The sequence below is a fragment of the Bos grunniens genome, chromosome 4 (genome assembly GCF_055505025.1).
Source record: "Bos grunniens cultivar Pamir isolate PY7600 chromosome 4, Bosgru_T2T1.0, whole genome shotgun sequence".
NCBI classification, from domain to species: domain Eukaryota; kingdom Metazoa; phylum Chordata; class Mammalia; order Artiodactyla; family Bovidae; genus Bos; species Bos grunniens.
In genome coordinates, this window is record NC_141168.1 from 26,911,316 (window position 1) to 26,932,335 (window position 21,020).

A 21,020-nucleotide genomic window follows, 5' to 3' on the forward strand; every position below is an offset into this window, starting at 1 on the left:
GGAGGCTGCGATAGTTTCTGTGCTTCTTCTTCAGCCTGCTTCTCCTGAATTCAAGGGCAGTCATGTATTTCCAGTGGGTGATTCAGAGAGTTAGAAGGACTAGAACCTTACCCCAATGCCATCCTTTACTACTTTATTTCCTAGGAAGCTTGACCACAGTTTTTGCTCAACCATAGTAGCCAAAAACAACTGTGGTGCTAGCTTTTGTCACCAAAATTACTAGATGGGACCTCTCAGGGCAACTAGAAATAAGTCACCAGACAGTGGGCTGACTTTAAAGCAGTCAGTGAATATTTAACAATCTGCCCATCCTCTCCCTGTACGTACTCTTGTACATATGTTATAGATGCCCTAAAGTATTTGAGAAGGTGAGAAAAGGTGAAGAGAATAGGCAGAATACTCCAAAATTTAAAGGTCCTTAGGTGAATACAGCATATGTTTTACATTTTTATATTGTTTCTTTAATTAAGAAATAAGACTGAAGATCAAAACTAAGGAAAGTATTAGTATTCTCCTTGTAACCTTGGTATCTTTCCCTGAAGAAGGGAAAAGTGTCAAGGTAAAAACAGGGCATTGTTACCGCTGTCAGAAATCTAGGATAGGGAAGAGAAGCTGTCAAGAAAGGGAATGTGGCCAAACACTGACATGGAAGTCTAAGTGGAATGAAAAGGCAGACTTCCCTGGTGGCCCAATGGTTAAGACTACACTTACAATGCAAGGGTTGCAGGTTTGATCCCTGGTTGGGGAACTAAGATCCCACACGCCATGAGGTGTGGCCAGAAAAAAAAGTGGAATTGAAGTCAAAAGGAAAGCTGAACTAGAAGTCATGAACGTGAAAGTGAAAGCCATTCAGTCATGTCAGAATACTGGAGTGGGTAGCCTTTCCCTTCTCCAGGGGATCTTCCCAACCCAGGGATCGAACCCAGGTCTTCCCGCATTGCAGGCGGATTCTTTACCAGCTGAACCACAAGGGAAGCCCAGAAGAAGTCATAGGGAATTATCAGTCACACGACCAATACATAACTGGCTGGCTCAACTTAGGGGAATGGACACTCAGAAACAAGGAACCTATTAGCAAAGACAGGACCTTCCCAGAGTTTGCCTAAGACTGTCTTAGTTACAGTCAGGAATATCTACTTTGTGCCTACTGATTAAACCATCCCACAAATGACATTATCTCTTTGTAAGCATCACTCAAAGTGTCAATGGTTCTACCCATTAATTCCTTTTACAGTAATGTCATTGTCTGACTCAACCTGCAGAGTGACATGGAGACAGGATAATTGGTGAAAAGTGGGGAACCAAAATAGTTTTCTTAATTGCTGAATGAAAAGACCTTTCACAATTAGATATAAAATCCATTTGGTAAAGTAGTTAAGCCTCTTCTTAAGAGGAGTTGAAAGCATGAGAGAACGTGAGGGAGAGGAGACCTGGGTACTGCAGTTTCTCCTGCCAGGGGAGAATCGCTCTACCAGCTACAGATCTTACCTCTGCCAACAATACTATCCTCTTGCCGTCAGGCCATATTACATGATCAACTTGGGATCTCACTCGCTCCCACGTCAGTTCTGGTGTCCGCAGACTTGCCTGGAACACATACAGCAAGCACATCATCAGCTGTGCCAAGTCCCACTTTTTGGATGGAAAGATGTTGAAGGGAGCCATTTCAAATAGCAAGTTGAAAGAAGCAACCAACATGCCAGATGGAGAATACCTGTCCTGGGTTGATTAGGACTGTTCCATTTCAGGGGATTTAATCTTAGGCCCAGCCAGGGGAGGGATCACTCAGGATGTCATTCCACAACATATATTGTGCGCCCACTCTCTGCTGAGCACAGTAAAAGGTGCTATGGGAAATACAAAAGAAACCAAAGACATGGTTTCTGCCTTCAACAAGCTTGTACTTTGTTTCGGGACACAAAACAATACATTTGTGAGGGGATAAATGCCTTTAATACTTATGAAGCAACATGCAAACAGTGCAAATTAATACAGTGCAAACTGAACACGTAAGTGCTGAAGAGACACAGGAAAAGGAGGGTCAAAGCTGAGTGAGATTAGTTAGAGAAGGCTGAATGCCCTACAAAGAGCATGCGGGGGCCCAGGGTTCTGCCCTCATGTTCCAACGTCCCAGGTTCCACCTTCTCAATGAGGGTGGTTCACCCTAAGGTTACAGAAGCTTTGTGACCTAGGTGCAAATGTGAGGTAGCCTTTAGAGCAATGCTTCATGGTAGAGTAAAGCTCCCAGTGGCTCACCCTCCTTCCATTTCTGTATAGTGTATATTCCGAGAACAAGAGAAGAAATGTTAAGTTTATTAACGGCAGCAATCAAATAACAGTCACAGGGTTTAGACTTAAGACCACAACTTCCCTCCTCCAAGAGGCAATGCCTAAAATAGAAAGGGAGTCTGTACTCTAAGACTCATTGGCTCAAGTTGGTAACACTGAGAAGTTCTGCCAAATAGTAGTTTTCAGACAAAGAAAGAGAAACACTAGTTATACAACAATCATTTACTAGAGTATATACTATATTCTAGGCATTTTAGCAAAGAACACTATTATAGATAAGACTGTGGACTCCCCTACTGGACTATGAGCTGTTTATTGACAGAGACTGTATCTTTTCTTTACTAATCCAGTGGGAAAGAAAGACATATAATTATAATTATATTCAGTATATTTAGGACTTTATTAATGGTCTGGACCAGTTCTTTATTAGGTAAATGGGAAATATAAAATCTGTTGAGATGTCAAGTTTCATAAATTAGTTCAACTTTTCTAGAGGGCAGTTTGGCAGTAGCTAACAAAATTATTTATTTTACCTAATCAAATCACTTTGCCCAATCAAATTCACTTTTAGGGCTCTATCTTATAGAAATACTTGTTCAAGTTCAGAAATATAAGTGCCCAAGAATGTTTAGCCCAACATTATTTGTAATAGCAAAAAATGTATATCAACATGGGAATGGCTAAGTAAATTAGGATAATTCCATACAATGGAATATAATGTAATTCTTAAAAAATATTAGTAGATCTGTATTTGTTAACAAGAAAACTACACATTATTGTTAAGTGAAAAAATCTAGTTGTAGAAATAATATACTATAATCTCAATTTTGTAAAGTTTTTACTCCTTTAAGATATATTTATCAATATATTGCTTGAATTTTAAATTAAGCAAGCATTACTTTAAAATTAGAATTTTAAAGAGAAATTTTATAAATAAACACTGTAAATAGAATTTTAAAAGAATTTCAACAAATAGGCCATTTTGGGAAGTTAAGGATATACAAAGTAATTCCTTAGCTTTCAGAAATATTACCATGGAGGACAATAATCATGTAGAGACAAGAGATAATCCTTGGTAACACTAGCAACTTTTTCATTGAGATAATGGGACTTAAAGTATTTCAAGTTCTTGGTGTTTTATATCCCTAATCTTCCACGGGACAAGCAATCCTTGTGATTGGAAGTAAAGAGCCGACACAATAACAATAAAAGTCTCAAAAAAAAAAAAAAAAACCAACAAAAACACAATAAAAGTCTCTTGTTTTAGGAAGTATTCCCTGAAAAAAAAGATATAGTAGAATCAAGAAAAGGGAACTTCTTAGGAACATCATAAAATAATCCATGTTTAGTAGAGGTGACTTATGACAGAACTGGGATGGCTATGATGCAAGCAAAAGACCTGAGGGTTTCAAATGGGGTTTGAAAGGAAACTTGGTTAAGTGACCCCTGGCACTGCCCAGGCGACTCCAATAATCTACTGAAGTGTATTTGCCATTCACACTCCTTGAGAGAAGATTTCCTATGGCTAGCAATTTTACAAGAATTTCACCTAGAGACATCCAATGCCTTTTCTGTGAATTTATAGTCACTAAGCAATCTACAATGAAAAAGATTCTCTATGCTCACTCCCTTCCCAAAGGGTACATCCCACTGTAAAGCCAAGAACAACTGTGGTTCTAGTCCTGTGAAGCATGGAGTCGGTAGCAAGTCTCAGGTGGGAAGTCTGTGGTTGGCAAAAATTTTCAAAGAATGTGCACATAATGGTTTAGCTACTTGAACTGTGAAGCTTACAATCATACAGGTTGTCTGTGCGACACATATGGGTAAGCAGGTCTCTTTTCAAGAGAAAGGAAGTATGTGAAAGAAAGACTTGGCCAAAAGGCAGCTGAGAGTACAATCTCCATCACAGGTTCCCTGAGTATTCATGGTCTTATTTTTCAGAAAATAACATAGGTTTCCAACTCTTTCCATGGGCGATTCCATCTTAAAAATGCAGCAGTCAACGTTTCAAGGTTAGGTTAACTGTAAATTCTTTCACAAAAAAAAGACCCTTACATTTTTTGTCACTAAAAAATCTGGATAAAAATTTACCAAACCATTCTCCTTTGCAGTTTTGCTGAGTTAACTTATAGTGACTCTCCTCTCTTTTTATCACACTCTGCATCCAGTCCATGTAGCAAATCCCATTGCTACACAATATATCACTTCTTCACAATATACTGCTACCTTCACATCACTTCTAACCACCTCCATTGTTTATCCATCCATCTAACCCAAGCTACTGCCTACTGTTGCTGGAAATACTGAAAAGAGTCTTCTATCATCTCTATCACTACTCAAGCTCCGTAAGTATTTCATCATGTAACAGCCAGGGTACTCTTTTAAAACATAAGTCAGATTTCATTAGTCATATGCTCAAAACCTTCCAATGGCTTCTCTAGTACAAAGAATAAAATCTAAAGTCCGAGCCACGGCCTAAAAGCACTACATAACCTCCTACCTCCTTGCTGCCTGCCTCTTATCCTCATCCCCTTATCCATTTTGTTCTTGCCACAATGGCATCTCTTCTGTTCCTCAAACACATCAAGCATGTTTCTACCTCATGTTCTTTACTCATCAGCCTCTCTGAATAGTCATTCACGCTATGCCATGCTAAGTTGCTTCAGTTGTGTCCGACTCTGTGCGACGCCATAGACAGCAGCCCACCAGGCTCCCCTGTCCCTGGGATTCTCCAGGCAAGAACACTGGAGTGGGTTGCCATTTCCTTCTCCAGTGCATGAAAGTGAAAAGTGAAAGTGAAGTCGCTCAGTTGTGTCCGACTCTTAGCGACCCCATGGACTACAGCCTACCAGGCTCCTCCATCCATGGGATTTTCCAGGCAAGAGTACTGGAGTGGGGTGCCATTGCCTTCTCCGAATAGTCATTCAAGCTTTGTGCAAATGTTATCTCCTCAAAGAGCCTTCTTTGACTGCCCTACCTAAGCAGCATCCTCAATGCACTCATCTTTCTGTTTTACTTCAGTATTAGGCACTAACTGACATAACTGTCTGTTTAGTCACTGTTTCCCACACTAGAATACAAGCTCTAAGAAAGGAGGCATATTGTCCACTGCTACTTCTTCAGCCAGTTAGTACTAAGCACGGAGCAGAGCAAGAACTCAACACAAATTTGCTAAGGAGTGAACGAACATTCTGGAATCCACGATTACTTGAGTTTGCTATTTCCTTAAATTTCATTTATGTGCCCTGTGACACTACCATTGAAGACAGAGTAAACTTTTCCAAAGTGATTCAATCATAGGCTGGACAGTTTAGAAATATTAATATCTTTGACCACTTAATAAAGGGGCAGTATCACACAAAAGTAAAACTTAACCAAAAACAAAAAAAAACCCAAAACCAAAAAATCCCCCACAAACCTCAAAAATAAAAACTAAACAAATTACTCATTATAAGCAAAATATCATGGTAAGACAAAGTAATGGAGTCATGCCACTCAAAAACCTCAAGGGTAGAAAGAGGCTCTGGTAGGTTGTTTTTTTCCCAGCTATTTTTAATAACAGAAGAATAGAACACAGAGTTAAAAAGAGAAACCATTTAAAATAGATGTCCAACAAGCTCCCAGTATATCCACTGATCCTTACCTGGCAACGCTGAAGCTCAATCAGAGCAGCCCTCAGTGGAGATGAAAGCATGCTTTGCTTGAGCCATTTACCCAGAGAGAAATATAGCTGTTCCAGAAAAGTGCCAGAAAAATGTAAAACCAGAGGCAAAGTCACACTGAGAGATACTTTGGTAAGTCTAATAAACAGCACTTCTATTAACTATTACTTGGGCAACTTGGTAGGATCAAGTGTTCTGTTGGATTGGAAAATTTTTGATGACTATAATAAAACTAGAGAATCAAGGCGATAGATTTTCCAGGGTTGAGGAACACATGCTACTGAACTGATTGTGACACCTGGAGATCCAACACTATAGTTTGGAAAATACATTAAGGGAAGAGTTAGCACCATGAAAGAGGGAGATAAAGAAAAGAAACCACAATATTTGATAGACACAGTCAATCTTAAGCAGTATTCTCATTCCAGCCTATAGATTTCTCTGCCTTGACTTGTTTCCTTAGACCAACCTACTTGTTTCACTTTTATAGCAAATTCAAATATCCCCCAAATACTGACTAGGATACTGATTCACATTTATTATGTCCCTTTTTGCTCTTAATCCTAAACACAAAGATGAAATGGCTTACAGTACAAGTAGGCATCAAGCTTAGGTGGAAAAACAATCATTTGAAATGATTAAGTTGAGATGAAGAAGCTTTGTAGAATCCATACACAAAGGCCAAAAGGCTAGTGAGTGAACAGACTGTGAACAGCTCTGCCAGTACAGCCATGTTTAGGATGGCTGGTGACCCTGCTTCTTCTTCTAGTTTATGTTTCTTGGGAAAGAGGGAAAAAATAAAAGCCCCCAGTGATAAGTCTCTTGATCTTACCACATCAATCTCCGTGTTGGAATGTCCCATGTTACAAACAATGCAGCTATTCTTCATACGATCTAAATGCTCTCTGGTTACCACATTCTTATTACCTTAAAAACAGAAGAGATACCCACATGAAAAGGAATGAAGTTCGACTCTTTCTCATACTATATGTAAACTGAACTTAAAATGGGTCAGAGACCGAAATGTAAGAATTAAAACTATAAAACTCCAAGCAAAGCATGGGAATAAATCTTTGTGACCTGGGTTAGACAATGGTTTCTTAGATAATAATACCTAAAGCACAAGCAACCAAAGGAAAAAATAAACTGACTACATTGAAATTAAATCATGTGCTGCAAATGATACCAATAAGAAAACGAACTGACAACCTATACAAAGGGACAAAATACTTGCAAATCATATATATGATAAAAATTCTTACAGATCAATAATAAAATTTCTACAGAACTCTTACAACTCAAAAATAAAACAACAACTCATTTTTTAAAGAAAGTTTTTGGCTGCACCATGTGGCATGCAGGATCTTAGTTCCCCAACCAAGGCTCAAACCCTGCCTGTGCTGGGAGCTCCCCTGTATTGGGAGCACAGAATCTTCAACACTGGACCATTGGGGAAGTCCCAAAGACAACTCATTTTAAAAATGAGTAAAGGATCTGAATTAACATTTTCAAAAGAAGATGTACAAAAATGTGTTGACATGCACATGCAAAGATGCAAATCAATACCACAATGACACAGTACTTCACACATACTAGGATGGCTATAATCGAAAAATCAGAAAGTAACAAGTGTTGACAAGGATGTAGAGAAATTGTAACTCATGCATTGTTGGCCGGATGTAAAATAACGTAGTTACTTTGGAAGGTTTGGCATTTCCTTGAAATGTTACAAGTAGAGTTATCATATGATCCACTTGTAGGTATACATCCAAAAGAACTAAGGACACGTTCACATAAAACTTGCATACAGTGTTCACAGCAGCATTGCTCATAACAGCCAAAAAGTAAAAACAACCCAAGTGTCCATCAACTGAAGAATGGACATCACTGAAATGTGATATAATCTTAAAATGGAATGTTATTCAGCAATCAAAAGGAATGAAATACATGCTACAACATGCATGAAAGATGAAAATATTAAGCTAGGTATAAAATGCCAGTCACAAAAGAAAAACATAATGTATGGTTATATTAAATTACCCAGAATAGGCAAATCTATAGAGACAGAAAATTTAATCGTAGCCTAGGGCTGGGGAAAAGTGGAGGGTAGAAAGAGGAGTGACTGCTAATGATGTAAGACTTCTTTGGGGGATGATAAAAAATGTTGTGGAATTAGATAATGGGATGTTGTACAACGTTAGTAAAAATCACTGAACTATATACTTTAAAAGGTGATTTTTACGGTATGTAAATTACATCTCAATAAAAAAAATTAGATTCTGATGGTTGTATGACCTCATGAATTTGCTAGAAAACAGAAATGTATGGTAAATGAATTACACGTCAATAAAGTTACTTACAAAGAAAAGAGATTGAGGGGTTGATGTGAAACAAGAACAGTTTCTTATGGTCCCTCTTTGCCCCCAGCACCCCCTTTAGGCTATAAATAATAGTTTTATTCTTAAATATTCTGATTTTCCTCCTTTAAAATAGTTATAAAAGAAATGCAATATTCCAATGGAAAGATAATAGTATGTATCTCAGTATAAGGAAAGTAGCCGTATCTCATATTACTCTCTAAAACTCAAAACCTACCTCTTTGGGAATTAACGTCGCTACCTTGCCCACTTTCTCCAACCATGAGAAATTTTGCTCTAGCCTTGCTTTAGTTATAGGGACTAGAAAGAAATACACATCACTTTTGGAAGTAAAAATTTTTTTTTAATGTACAAATTTAAGATCTGGCTTCCCAAATAAAACCCATTGGTAGCCATCTGCTAGGTAACTGAGGATGGACAGAGATATAAAGCAGTTAAAAGGGCTAGAGAGAAACTTTTCCTCTAGGGATGACCTAATGGTACACTTCTGGTCAGATCTCTAAAGAGGTGGGAAGAACAGGAAAGATTGGTTTTGTGGACTACTATCTCTGGCTTTCAGAGTTTGGTTTTGTTTAGAGCATTTCCAGTCATTTTTCACTTGTTCCATGCCAAGTGTTCCCAAATGCCATCCCACTGTCTGTGTCACAATCATACCTGTACAGGTAATAACAATATCCACTTGTCGGATGACCTCATTTAATTTCACCAGTCGAAATCCATCCATACTGTAGAAATAAAGTACGATCAGTTAACCTAAATAGGCAGCTGGGAAGCCTTCTGCCACATAACCTCAAAAGCTAGTACCCAAGTTGCTTTGGTACCTATGTCACTTTTTGGTATGGCTGGACTATTCTTAGCAGTGAAAAATTCAAACTGCTTCCTTAGTTCACATAGGACAGAAATAAAAGGTTCTTTCTACCACCGGGACCTCATTCTTCTTGATAATAGAGAGACAGGGTTAACTGTGAAACCCCAATCAACTTCCAGGAAGTGTCATTCTACCTGAGCCTAGTGCCCCACTGAAACTGCTCTCCCCAAGATCATCAATGATCTCCTGGATGCCAAAAGCAAATTTTTCTTGAGACTCTAATATTACTTGATTTCCTCTGTTACATAAACATTATTTGCCTTTTTAAAACTCTATTGTCCTGGAGTCCATGATGCTGTTTTCTCTTGGTTTTCCTAATTTTCTGATTGCTCCTTCTGGATCTCAGTCAATCCTTACATGTTGGTACCCTGTGGGGTGTTCTTTTCCTCTCTTTTTTCAGCATTTATCCATTCTTGCCCCTTGGATATAAATGATGCCTCACAGGCGGCTTATTTTCACATTGATATCTTTAGCTTAGATCTCTCCAAAGCGTCAGAGCCATGGATCAAATTATCCACTGGATAGCCCCTCCTCATGTCCCACAAAGACCTCAAACTTATTATCTTCCCCACTCCACCATGCCTATCTGTCTCTTCTATGTTTTCTACCAACCCTATCTATCTCTTCTTCTATATTTTGTGTCTTAACCAACAACACTGCTGTTCGCCCAACTCTAAAAGTCAAACTATAATGTCCTAGCCTACTGCCTCTCTCTAGTTAAAACTGTCACCAAATTCAGTTGATTCTTTTTCCTTAATTCCTTAAAACCTCTTTAATCTATACCGACTCAATAGAGTTTGAACAAACTCCAGGAGATAGTGAAGGACAGGGAAGCCTAGTGCACTGCAGTCCATGAGGTCACAAAGAGTCAGAAATGACTTAGTGACTAAACAACAATCTAGTCCCTCTTCTTTACACATGTAGGCCTGACATTCAGATTGTATTATTCCTTGCTATGGTAGACTCTGGCCCAATCTCATTGCCTCTAAGTTTATATCTAATTCATTTTTCAGAGTGATTTCCTGAAATGCAGTCTGGATCAGGTCACTTGCCTGCTTAAAATATTAATACTTCAGTGAGATTGCTTAGTATCAAGATAAGACAGGAAGACTTAAGTTGATATATGTGGGCAGCTCCATTAAGATTACTTCCAGCTTCTTAAATATAAACGTTATGCTCTCTCCTTCCTAGGAGACCCTTGAAAATGTTCCCTGTACCTGGAACTTACTTTCAAACTAAGAAGTCACTTAAACAAGTTTCAAGACTCAGCTCTATTGACACCTCTTTCTACCCTACCCCGCCTTGCTCTATCTTTTATTTATGTTTAATGGTCATTTTTTTTTAATTGGAAGTTTTTAAATCTCCTGCTCTTTAGTTAGATATTCCTCCTTAGTGCCCCCACAGAAGCATGTGCTATTTATCTCTATCATTGCCCTTATTACACTGCATGGCGGTTATTTGTCTGTGTGCTTCTAAAAGCAGGAATTTGTTTCATTCTTCCACTCATCCTATTCATTCTCACCACAGAGCAGAGTACCTAACATAGAATAAGTGCTCAATTCACGTTTATAAGGTAGTTTGAATCAGTATCTCAATCAGTATTAAAGCATGTTTAGGTTTTTCTAATAAACCCTGAAAGTGCTAGAATGGTGACAGTTCCCCTTGTGTGCTGGGCCTTGACTTAGACAAAGTCAACACCTCTGTTGGAGAAAACTGTGGGTTGATGGCTGGCATGTGTGAGGAGTGGTAGGCCAGGGGAAATGTCATGCCTCATCTATCGTGGGTGCCTTCCTTGGGCGGGTTAATGGTAAAGACTGAGTGGGTTATTCAGGCTACAGACACGGGGACTGTGTGGTTGTTTTCAGGGACAGTGGTACTAAGTTGGCCAAAAAGTTCATTTCATTTTTCTGTAAGATTTTATCCAATATTTCTATCCTGTTGAGGGTGGCAAGAGACAATTTTAATAAGTTACCACTTAGTGGGCATGTACTATGTGACAGCCCCTCTACACTGTGCATAGTTATATATTTATTATAATGTATGTGTTAGTCATTCAGTCATGTTCAACTCTTTGCAACACCATGGACTGTAGCCCACCAGGCTCCTCTGTCCATGGGATTCTCCAGGTAAGAATACTGGAGTGGGTAGCCATTTCTTTCTCCAGGGGATCTTCTCGACCCAGGGATTGAACCTGGGTCTCCTGCACTGCAGGCAGATTCTTTACCATCTGAGCCACCAGGGGAGCATTATCATAATAATTATATAATTATTTTCTGAACTTTCATAATTGAGGTAGATAAGATTACACACAATTTACAGATGAGAGGAACTATTTTTTAAATTTTAACTTTGGAATCATTTCAAGCTTAAGAATTATAAGCACAGTACAAACAACTCCTGTGTATCCTTCAATCAGAGTTAGTAGATTTTACTCGTCACTTGGTTTGTCTGACATTTCTTCCTGATCACACTGAGGTGACGCATCTGGGGGAGGCATGTGACAGAAGTGCTCTTTTAGGTGCATCACTTTGGAAAGGATCTGACGCCAGCCTATTTCTTTTTTGATCATTGTTTTCAAAGGGAGAGGGATGGCATGTGGAGCTGGGAAGGGGCTACCTGTTTTCTGACTCAAGGTGTCCCCTGTTACTGCTTGCACAGGAGTTGCAAATTCTAGCTTCTCTGATAATCTCTGTTCTCCCAGAGCAGAGCTCCTAGGTCTTTGAAAGACGGGTGCTTACAGTTAATACCAGCCTCTCAGGATCCAGGCCCCTCCAAGAGAAAATGTTACGTTAAAAGGCCATTCTTTGGAGGCAGTTACAAGATCACATTAGACAGTGCTGCAAAGGAAAAAGCAGATCTCCTTGTGCATGCTTACCAGGCTTGAAGAGCGCAGATGGGGTCGATCTCAGTCACATACACAATGGAGCCCATAGCTTTCAAGGCAGCACAGCACCCCTTCCCGACCTGGAGAGAGGAGAAAGAACGCATGATAAGGAAAGTCACGAAGAAAACAGCTCCTCAAAGCTTCTGGAGAAGTGTACCCTCCTTTCCGCCCCCAAAGGGAATTTCACTGAATAGATTCATGCTTGGGGGAAATAGGAAAAAAAATAAATGAATGCATTTCATAAACAAACTCTTCAGCCCTGCTTAGCACATGCATGTGCACAAGTACACCCACACTCACGATTTATAATCAAAACACAAGCTAAAAGAACATCGCAAACAGCGCATTGGAACAGTCAGAAAATCAACTTAAGGAAAAAATAGCAAAAATGCAAAGGGAAAAAGAAAGATTGTACTTTAACCAGAGGGCTTCTGAAGTTACTTTTTCCCCATTTAAAATGGTAAATGAATGTAGTTTGATGTCCACAGAAGTGAAAAGTTCTAGTATATTTCTGCAAAATACATTTTAAATTCCTAATAACTGAAAGATTAAATCTTACCTCTCCATAGCCACAGACTACCACCTGCTTCCCACCAAACATCATGTCTGTTGTTCTTTTAAGTCTACAGGGGAAGAAAAATTCAATCAGAAAAAATCTCTAGTTTCTCCCTTAAGATTAGATTGAGTCCCTTTGTTTTCATGGTGGGTTTTTTTTTTTTTTTGGTTTTGGGTCTTTGTTTTGAATGTTGAAAGTAAGCCTGGTTTCTATTCTAAAGAAACTATTTAATGACTAGAAAGAAAAGCTCAATAAAATATGCATTTTCTGACTCCATGCTATCCAATCAATTCCATCTATATGTGAGGGTTTTTTCTTTTTTTTCCCCTTGTCCTGGGAGTAGTGCAAAAGGGAAGAAGTTATAGACCACAAAGTAACTTTTAAACATAAAAGCAATATATATTTATTATATAACATTTAGAATATATAATATTTGGAAATAAAGATAAAAAGTAAATAAAAATAATGTAATTTTATTTAGGAGGTGACAGAGCTCTGGCTTAATGTAAACTTTCTAGCTTATTGAATGAGATACATAAAATATAATATTGATAAATGAGTCTTATATTTAGTAGTATCACAATGGCCAATAGGTCCCACATTAATTCAGGTAGGGTAATAGGCAACAAGGTGGAGAAGAGCCATGAAACATGCCAACATTGACTGCATAAGCAGTGAGTTTTCTGGGCTGAGTCCTTTGCAGACATGTTCTAATTCTTTGTCTCTGAGTCTCTATGAGGCTAGAATAAAGGTCCTTACTGTTTTCAGGCTCTCTTGGAAGAAGTTGTAGGAGCAGTTTCTGGTTTCTCTTTAGGTCTGGTTGATCTCCCTTCTCTAGGAAGCCCTGGCTAGGCAGAAGAAACTTTTCAACTAAAATCTGCCATTCTGAGACAGTTCTGACAAATGTCTGTGGGTCTTTCTACTCATCTATCTGGTTAACCTCTCCTGTTGAAAAGAGTCTAAAAATGCCCCAAGGGAAAGTAGAAATCTATCTTTTTAATGACTTGACAACTCCACTCACTAGGAACTAGTGTAACTCCATGAACCCCGATAAGACTCAGTAACTATCAATTAAGTGCAGAGGCAATTTCTGTCAAGTGATGAGGGTAAGTCTGGTTGGCGACAACCGTATTCAACAGTCATGGCTTAGAATGGTCCTGGACTGGCTCAGCACCAGCAAGGAAATCACTAGTGCCTGTGGTGTTCCAATCTGCCTGATGTTCAGTCTGGTAATGTGGCCCACAGGCCCTTTCTTCACTTTTCCATTAACCTATATATGATGGAAACCATTTGGTTTGGCAGTATTCTAAACCAACTTAATGCTTTCATACATAGAATTATTGAGTCATCTTAGCAAGAAAGAAGAAATGTCAGGACACAAGTGCAGACAGCAACTGGGTTCTGGAAGAACACAGTTTTTGGTATATTATATCTAAGTAGATTTTTTTTCAGACTTGTAGTCCTCACAGATTTGCCTCTGGGAAATGACCCTTTGCTCACCATGATTTTCCAGATGGCCAAAGAACTGTTATGATGGTTGTAACTTAAGTCATGACAACATGACCTGGAAGAGAAATACCAGGAACCTTTTCCTAAATCACCAAAGATACTTACTTATACTGACTTTAGTTACTGACTTCCAGTCTTGATAGGATGACAAAGTAAAAACTGTCACCAAAAGACAGGAGTTGGTCTGATTTTTTAAGTAAAATAGATTCACTTGCAATAGCGATAGCAATGGTAACTCTATGTCATAAAATACTGAGTATTGAGTATGATGTAATAGTGATAGCAAAGGTATCTTTGGGTTATAAAATATTGAGTATGATATGTGTTATAAAATATTATGTCTAAGATACAACTAGTTTCATCCTATAAGGTATATATATAGAAACAAAGAATACATTTTCAGAGTCTGTATACAGCTTAGAGGTGCTACACAAATCATTTCCAGAAACAACCAAAACCAAAAAATTTAGAACCTCAATTCAACAACTGAAGTTCACTCCAAAGATAATCCATTACCCATCAAGAATTGATTCACGGCAACAGTAGAGGTTGTCAAATTTCTGTTTCGTGACTGAGTCATTGACATTCATGGCTGGAACACACAGCTTCCCAGCTTTGGATAGCTGGTAGAGCCTAAGGAAAAAGGAAATAAAAAAGAACATAAAATAATGAGATATTACAATCCATCAGTTTCATATCAAATTTTACAAATAAGTTAATTGAGTAGGCATGAGAGCCTGAGACACAACTAGTTTCATCCTATAAAGTATATATACAGAAATAGAGAATACTTTTTCCAGAGTCTATATACAGCTTAGAAATAAAGATCTTAATCAAAAGGCACATGGGGAAAATCTTTAACCCACCTCTAAATTTTAAGGATTAAAATGTAAAACTTTAAATTGCTTATTAGTTTTATCTCTTTTTAATTATGAGAAACTTTTAAGTACTGTTTTAATCCCACTACTCTAAAGCAACAATTTTAACTTTCAAATAGTCTTAATTTCATAATTTCAGTATCAGATCAGATCAGATCAGTCGCTCAGTTGTGTCTGACTCTATGCGACCCCATGAATCGCAGCACGCCTGTCTATCACCAACTCCCGGAGTTCCCTGAGACTCACGTCCATCAAGTCAGTGATGCCATCCAGCCATCTCATCCTCTGTCGTCCCCTTCTCCTCCTGCCCCGAATCCCTCCCAGCATCAGAGTCTTTTCCAATGAGTCAACTCTTCGCATGAGGTGGCCAAAGTACTGGAGTTTCAGCTTTAGCATCATTCCTTCCATAGAAATCCCAGGGCTGATCTCCTTCAGAATGGACTGGTTGGATCTCCTTGCAGTCCAAGGGACTCTCAGGAGTCTTCTCCAACACCACAGTTCAAAACCATCAATTCTTTGGCGCTCAGCCTTCTTCACAGTCCAACTCTCAGATCCATACATGACCACAGGAAAAACCATAGCCTTGACTAGACGGACCTTTGTTGGCAAAGTAATGTCTCTGCTTTTGAACATGCTATCTAGGTTGTTCATAACTTTCCTTCCAAGGAGTAAGCGTCTTTTAATTTCATGGCTGCAGTCACCATCTGCAGTGATTCTGGAGCCCAGAAAAATAAAGTCTGACACTGTTTCCACTGTTTCCCCATCTATTTCCCATGAAGTGATGGGACCAGATGCCATGATCTTCATTTTCTGAATGTTGAGCTTTAAGTCAACTTTTTCACTCTCCTCTTTCACTTTCATCAAGAGGCTTTTGAGTTCCTCTTCACTTTCTGCCATAAGGGTGGTGTCATCTGCATATCTGAGGTTATTGAGATTTCTCCCGGCAACCTTGATTCCAGCTTGTGTTTCTTCCAGTCCAGCGTTTCTCATGATGTACTCTGCATATAAGTTGAATAAACAGGGTGACAATATACAGCCTTGACAAACTCCTTTTCCTATTTGGAACCAGTCTGTTGTTCCATGTCCAGTTCTAACTGTTGCTTCCTGACCTGCATATAGGTTTCTCAAGAGGCAGGTCAGGTGGTCTGGTATTCCCATCTCTTTCAGAATTTTCCACCATTTATTGTGATCCACATACTCAAAGGCTTTGGCATAGTCAATAAAGCAGAAATAGGTGGTTTTCTGGAACTCTCTTGCTTTTTCCATGATCCAGCGGATGTTGGCAGTTTGATCTCTGGTTCCTCTGCCTTTTCTAAAACCAGCTTGAACATCTGGAAGTTCATGGTTCATGTACTGCTGAAGCCTGGCTTGGAGAATTTTGAGCATTACTTTACTAGCGTGTGAGATGAGTGCAATTGTGCGGTAGTTTGAGCATTCTTTGGCATTGCCTTTCTTTGGGATTGGAATGAAAACTGACCTTTTCCAGTCCTGTGGCCACTGCTGAGTTTTCCAAATTTGCTAAATATGTATATCTACACGCATACTAAGTCGCTTCAGTCATGTCTGACTCTGTGCAACCCTATGGACTGTAGCCCACCAGGCTCTTCTGTCCATGGATTCTCCAGGCAAGAATACTGGAGTGGACTGCCATTCCCTTCTCCAGAGGATCTTCCTGACCCAGGGATCAAATCCACACCTCCTGCATTGGTGGGTGGGTTCTTTACCACTAGCACCACCTGGGAAGTCCATATATCCATATGTAGGGTTATTTATTTTTTTAAATTCAGTCAACTAAAAGTTAGAACCAGATGTTTTATTCAAAACTCACCTCTTTCTAAAAGTTTGAAAATTTGGGACAATTCATAGTTTTATACATTCAAAAAGATCACAATATAATGAAAGCAGTGATAGTGGCTTATTCAGAATTTATTTCCCTAAAACTTTCTTACTTTAGCTCTTTCTGGGTAAATAATAGGAAACAGAAATGGTTAAATTGTATTCAGGGAATTAAGACTCATTTGAGAAACAGAACCCTAAATACTTGCTCTCTGTGTATGAATGTAAGCTCTCTGAGGGACCAGAATTTTTTTCCCCACTGCAAGATCCCTAGCATGGTTTTTAGAGCAGTTATTGGTTCAATGCAGAAGTTCAATAAGTGAATTTGTCCAAAAAAGACAAGCAGTCATTGTATTACAGTGCTAGAAAACATGAGGCCCACACTGTTCCGCTATCCACTCCTCACTATTTAAGTTTGTTATTTGTGTTGTTAATTTAAAACACAAGTATGTGGATTCAGATCTCATCATTTCAGAGCATCATTCTAATTTTTAACATAATGTAGTCTATAAGTGGGCTTCTCTGGTGGCTCAGTGGTAAAGAATCCACCTGCCAATGCAGGAGACTTGGGTTTGATCCCTGGGTCGGGAAGATCCCCTAGAGAAGGAAACGGCAACCCACTCCACTATTCTTCCTGGGAAAACCCCATGGACAGAGAAGCCTGGTGGGCTACCATCCATGGACTTGCAAAGAGTTGAACATGACTTAGCAAATAAACAGCAACAACAATTCTGTAAGTATGTGATTACATGAACATATGTCCAGGCTGTATAAAGCCAGCATGCCTATGTCAAATCTTACCTATGAACTCCGGTAACACTCTCCTCCACTATGCCCTTGATTTTCTTAAACATGTTGGGATACTTCTTATAAATCCAGTGAGTAAGATCCCCTCCATCATCCAAGATCTGGAATAATAAGCATCAATAATGTCATATTTAAAATTTTGTAAATGGTTAAACAAAGTAATTTACAGTGGTCATTATACAGAAGAAAACGACAGTGAGATGAAAGGTCAACTGTAATTCTCACAGCCAAGTGAACTTCCCAAATGACATACCTACGAGGATCAAACTATACAGCAATGCCATGAGGATTTTCTTATGGACTAATAGCTTAAGTGATCATCTAGACCACTAGCTCCTGACTGTACTATAGTCAGAAAGCTTAAACCTAATAGCATATTTATAGTAGTTAAATTCAGGACTTTGAATATAATCAGTGAAAGCTTAGTAAAACCAGATAATTAGTCTCTCTCCCAGAACAATGGCTTATAAAACTGTATTTGTTAATCCTTTACTTCTCCCAAAGCACAGGCATTCTCCTACCCAAAATGCTCAGGCAGCACTGTAGGGTTTTGCCTAGCACAACCTCACACTCTCTATAAACCAAATTAAAAATAACTAGGGAACTGTGCAGCATGTAGGTGTGCAAGCATGCCTCTGAACAGCTCATCACTATTTCAGGTTGGGATTAAAGACAAACACAAAGCTGTGCCCACTGGAGCTTTCATCAGCAGAGGAAAGTTTCTGAATTATAAATAAGCTAAAGAAAGATCAGCTTAGAATACGATTAGGCAGTAGGCTGTGGCATTTCAGCCCTTTACCTAGCTGTCAGAAATGCTTGGCAGGACTTTCCAAATTGTCACATCCACTCTCCCAGAAAGACCCACACGACTGAGCTGCCCTCTGCTGGCACGTGCCCATTTTGCAGTTCCATCAGTTAACTCCACAAGTGTCAAAGGCGCCATCCTGGATCCCTGCCTACACACAATCTCCGATCTTGTGTCTAATACCTGACCTCTTTTTTGCTTCTGCCCTTGTTTTTTTGTTTTGTTTTGGGCAGCACCACTTAGCTTATGGAATCCTAGTTTCCTGATCAGGGACTGAACCCAGGCCCTTGGCAGTGAGAACATGGAGTCCTAACCACTGGACCGCCAGGGAATTCCCAATTCTGCTCCTGCTGTTAATCTATTTTCTCTGATTCCACCAAACCTTATTTGGGAGTAGAGATCCAAGGCTGGACTCACTCTTACACTTGCTCCATACTGTAAGTCAGTGCTCCATTTTTCTTGTGGTAGAAACCCTCAGAACAGAGTCCCTAAGGAACAGAAAGGGTCCTCTGCATTTCTCTCTCCCTTTTTACATGTATGAAATCCCTCATGGCATTTTTCCTTGCAGCCTCTGATCCCTAGCATACAAAACATGCTATACAGGAAAGACAGTATCTTAGAATAACTATTCTCATCCACTTTTTCCTCTTAACAAAGATTTTGAATACAGGCAGGTGGTTGCTATCCCTAATATTTATTTAATGAATAAAGCCTATAATTATCAGTCTGTCATTCTACTGCAGAAAATTCTTGTCACTCAGGAATCTTCCTGAGGTTAGCGAGCAAGTAAAAGTACTAGATCTTTACAGGATCCAAAAAGATTATGGGTACTGTTTTCTGGGGTCACAGTTCTTATTCTTGTCTTACTCACTTTGTCAACCTTTCCAGCAGTTTGTGCTGATCTACAATCTGTAAATGCTTGCTATGTACAATGCCCTGTCCTCCCTATGTTCGTGACTATACCATTAATATTTTATTCCCAGTAGAACCTCTGTCAGTCACACTCTGTGTGCTGGAATGAGCTGACTCATCATGCAGCCAACTCCTCCCTCCCTTTGAGGATACAAAGGTTTTAACCCAGCTTTCCTCAAATCAACTCTTGGTGCATTATGACCTGCATCACAGAATCTAGAAAGACAGGCTGCTTCTCCTTCTGTCTCCCAGGTAAAGCCTGCTCTGCAGTCTTTAGCAGCAAGTAATAGTTGGACTAGAGCTTCAAGGATTCTTGTTTTTAGTTGATTTCCTTAATTTCTCCTCTCACTCCTATCCAGAAAGGTTTGCAAAGTAGGAGTACATTGTACTTGTGCAGCTTTGTGCTTCCCCTTATGAATCTAATATGCTATCAGACTTCAAGCACTTTTAAAAAAAGTGAAACAAAAATAAAAACTAAGCAAAAATTAAAAGCCCCAACTTCCTAAGGTGAGAAATGAATAAAGAAGAAATTTGAACTTGGATCCCTTCAGGTTTACTATAAATTTAGCATGTGATTCTAGAGAGAAAGCTATGTACCACTGGAGCTGTGTGTGTTGGGGGAGGTGCTGGTGAGCAGTGTTAGGGGATAGTAACTCATTCATCTTACTTTTTAACCAGTCATGTGTGAACCCAGAGTAGTATTTTAACGCTGCTGATGAATATGAGCACTTCTAAGATCAGCACTGACAATTATAAGCACTTTGAGGCTATAAAGAGGTTTAATATTCTTGGGATGTCCTAAGCATAAGCATCTAGTTCTGCTGGAAGCCCAGGTGCATCAGATGAAAAAGGAAACATCTTCCTTCCTGTTGGGAAACCCTCTCCCAGGCTACATCCTCCCTCCCTGTACCCCCAGGTCCCAATGAACTATGCTAACAGAAACCTAACACACCATGTTTGGCTGCCAGCCCTCCACATTCACACATCTGTCAATGCACCACCAGAAGTCATCTTCTGACTCTCCTTTCCAGGCAAACACAGGAAATCCTGAGAAACAAGAACAAAGAGAAACCATTAAAGCCTGAAAAAAGGGCTGACCCTCAGTTTTGGCAAGAAGATGAGATGCTAGTTTTTCCCAGTTCCAAACTTGTTTTGCCGTACTTCGTAGGCTGATGTTCTTCACTGATTAAATATTGTCTTCAGCCCCCTTTATCCATTCCTTCGTCTTTGATGGTCGTTTTATTCTTGTTAGACCAAAGAGGACAAACAAAAGGGCCAAGAGTATGAGGGATGCTAAAAATATGACTAAAGGCAAAAAAGAGGAAACTAGAAATATGTACTTTTTCATCTAGTCCAACTAGAATTCCCACCATTTCCCAACTACATTTTGATCTTTCTTTGCTTCTCTACCTTAGTCATTCCACCTTCTTCATCAGGAAAACTCTTACACTCTTCTTCTTCTGTTCAAATGTTGCTACACTTCACTGGCCAGTTAAGTGGCATGTTCCTAATGAAGCCTTATTAACTCAGCTGTAAGTGATCTCTCATGGAATCTGATCTTTTATTAGCCCCTTGCTGGTACACTGAATGTGGACGTATGATCTGTTGTGGCATTATCATATATGTCCTTGTATTA

At 39.2% G+C, this 21,020-nt stretch overlaps 1 protein-coding gene across 9 annotated transcripts in view; it reads right to left on the reverse strand.

Moving 5' to 3' along the window:
• The window catches only part of AHCYL2 (adenosylhomocysteinase like 2), a 190,236-nt gene that overhangs the window by 5,715 nt on the left and 163,501 nt on the right, over positions 1 to 21,020 (reverse strand). For all 9 annotated transcript variants that reach the window (XM_086395718.1, XM_086395717.1, XM_086395725.1 and 6 more), the window contains 8 exons: positions 20,337 to 20,431; positions 17,662 to 17,768; positions 14,663 to 14,779; positions 12,641 to 12,704; positions 12,073 to 12,161; positions 8,984 to 9,054; positions 6,784 to 6,878; positions 1,489 to 1,587 (listed from right to left, as the gene is read on the reverse strand). In XM_086395718.1, the coding sequence (XP_086251844.1) occupies positions 1,489 to 1,587; positions 6,784 to 6,878; positions 8,984 to 9,054; positions 12,073 to 12,161; positions 12,641 to 12,704; positions 14,663 to 14,779; positions 17,662 to 17,768; positions 20,337 to 20,431 (737 nt within the window). The remainder of the gene's footprint in view (positions 1 to 1,488; positions 1,588 to 6,783; positions 6,879 to 8,983; positions 9,055 to 12,072; positions 12,162 to 12,640; positions 12,705 to 14,662; positions 14,780 to 17,661; positions 17,769 to 20,336; positions 20,432 to 21,020) is intronic.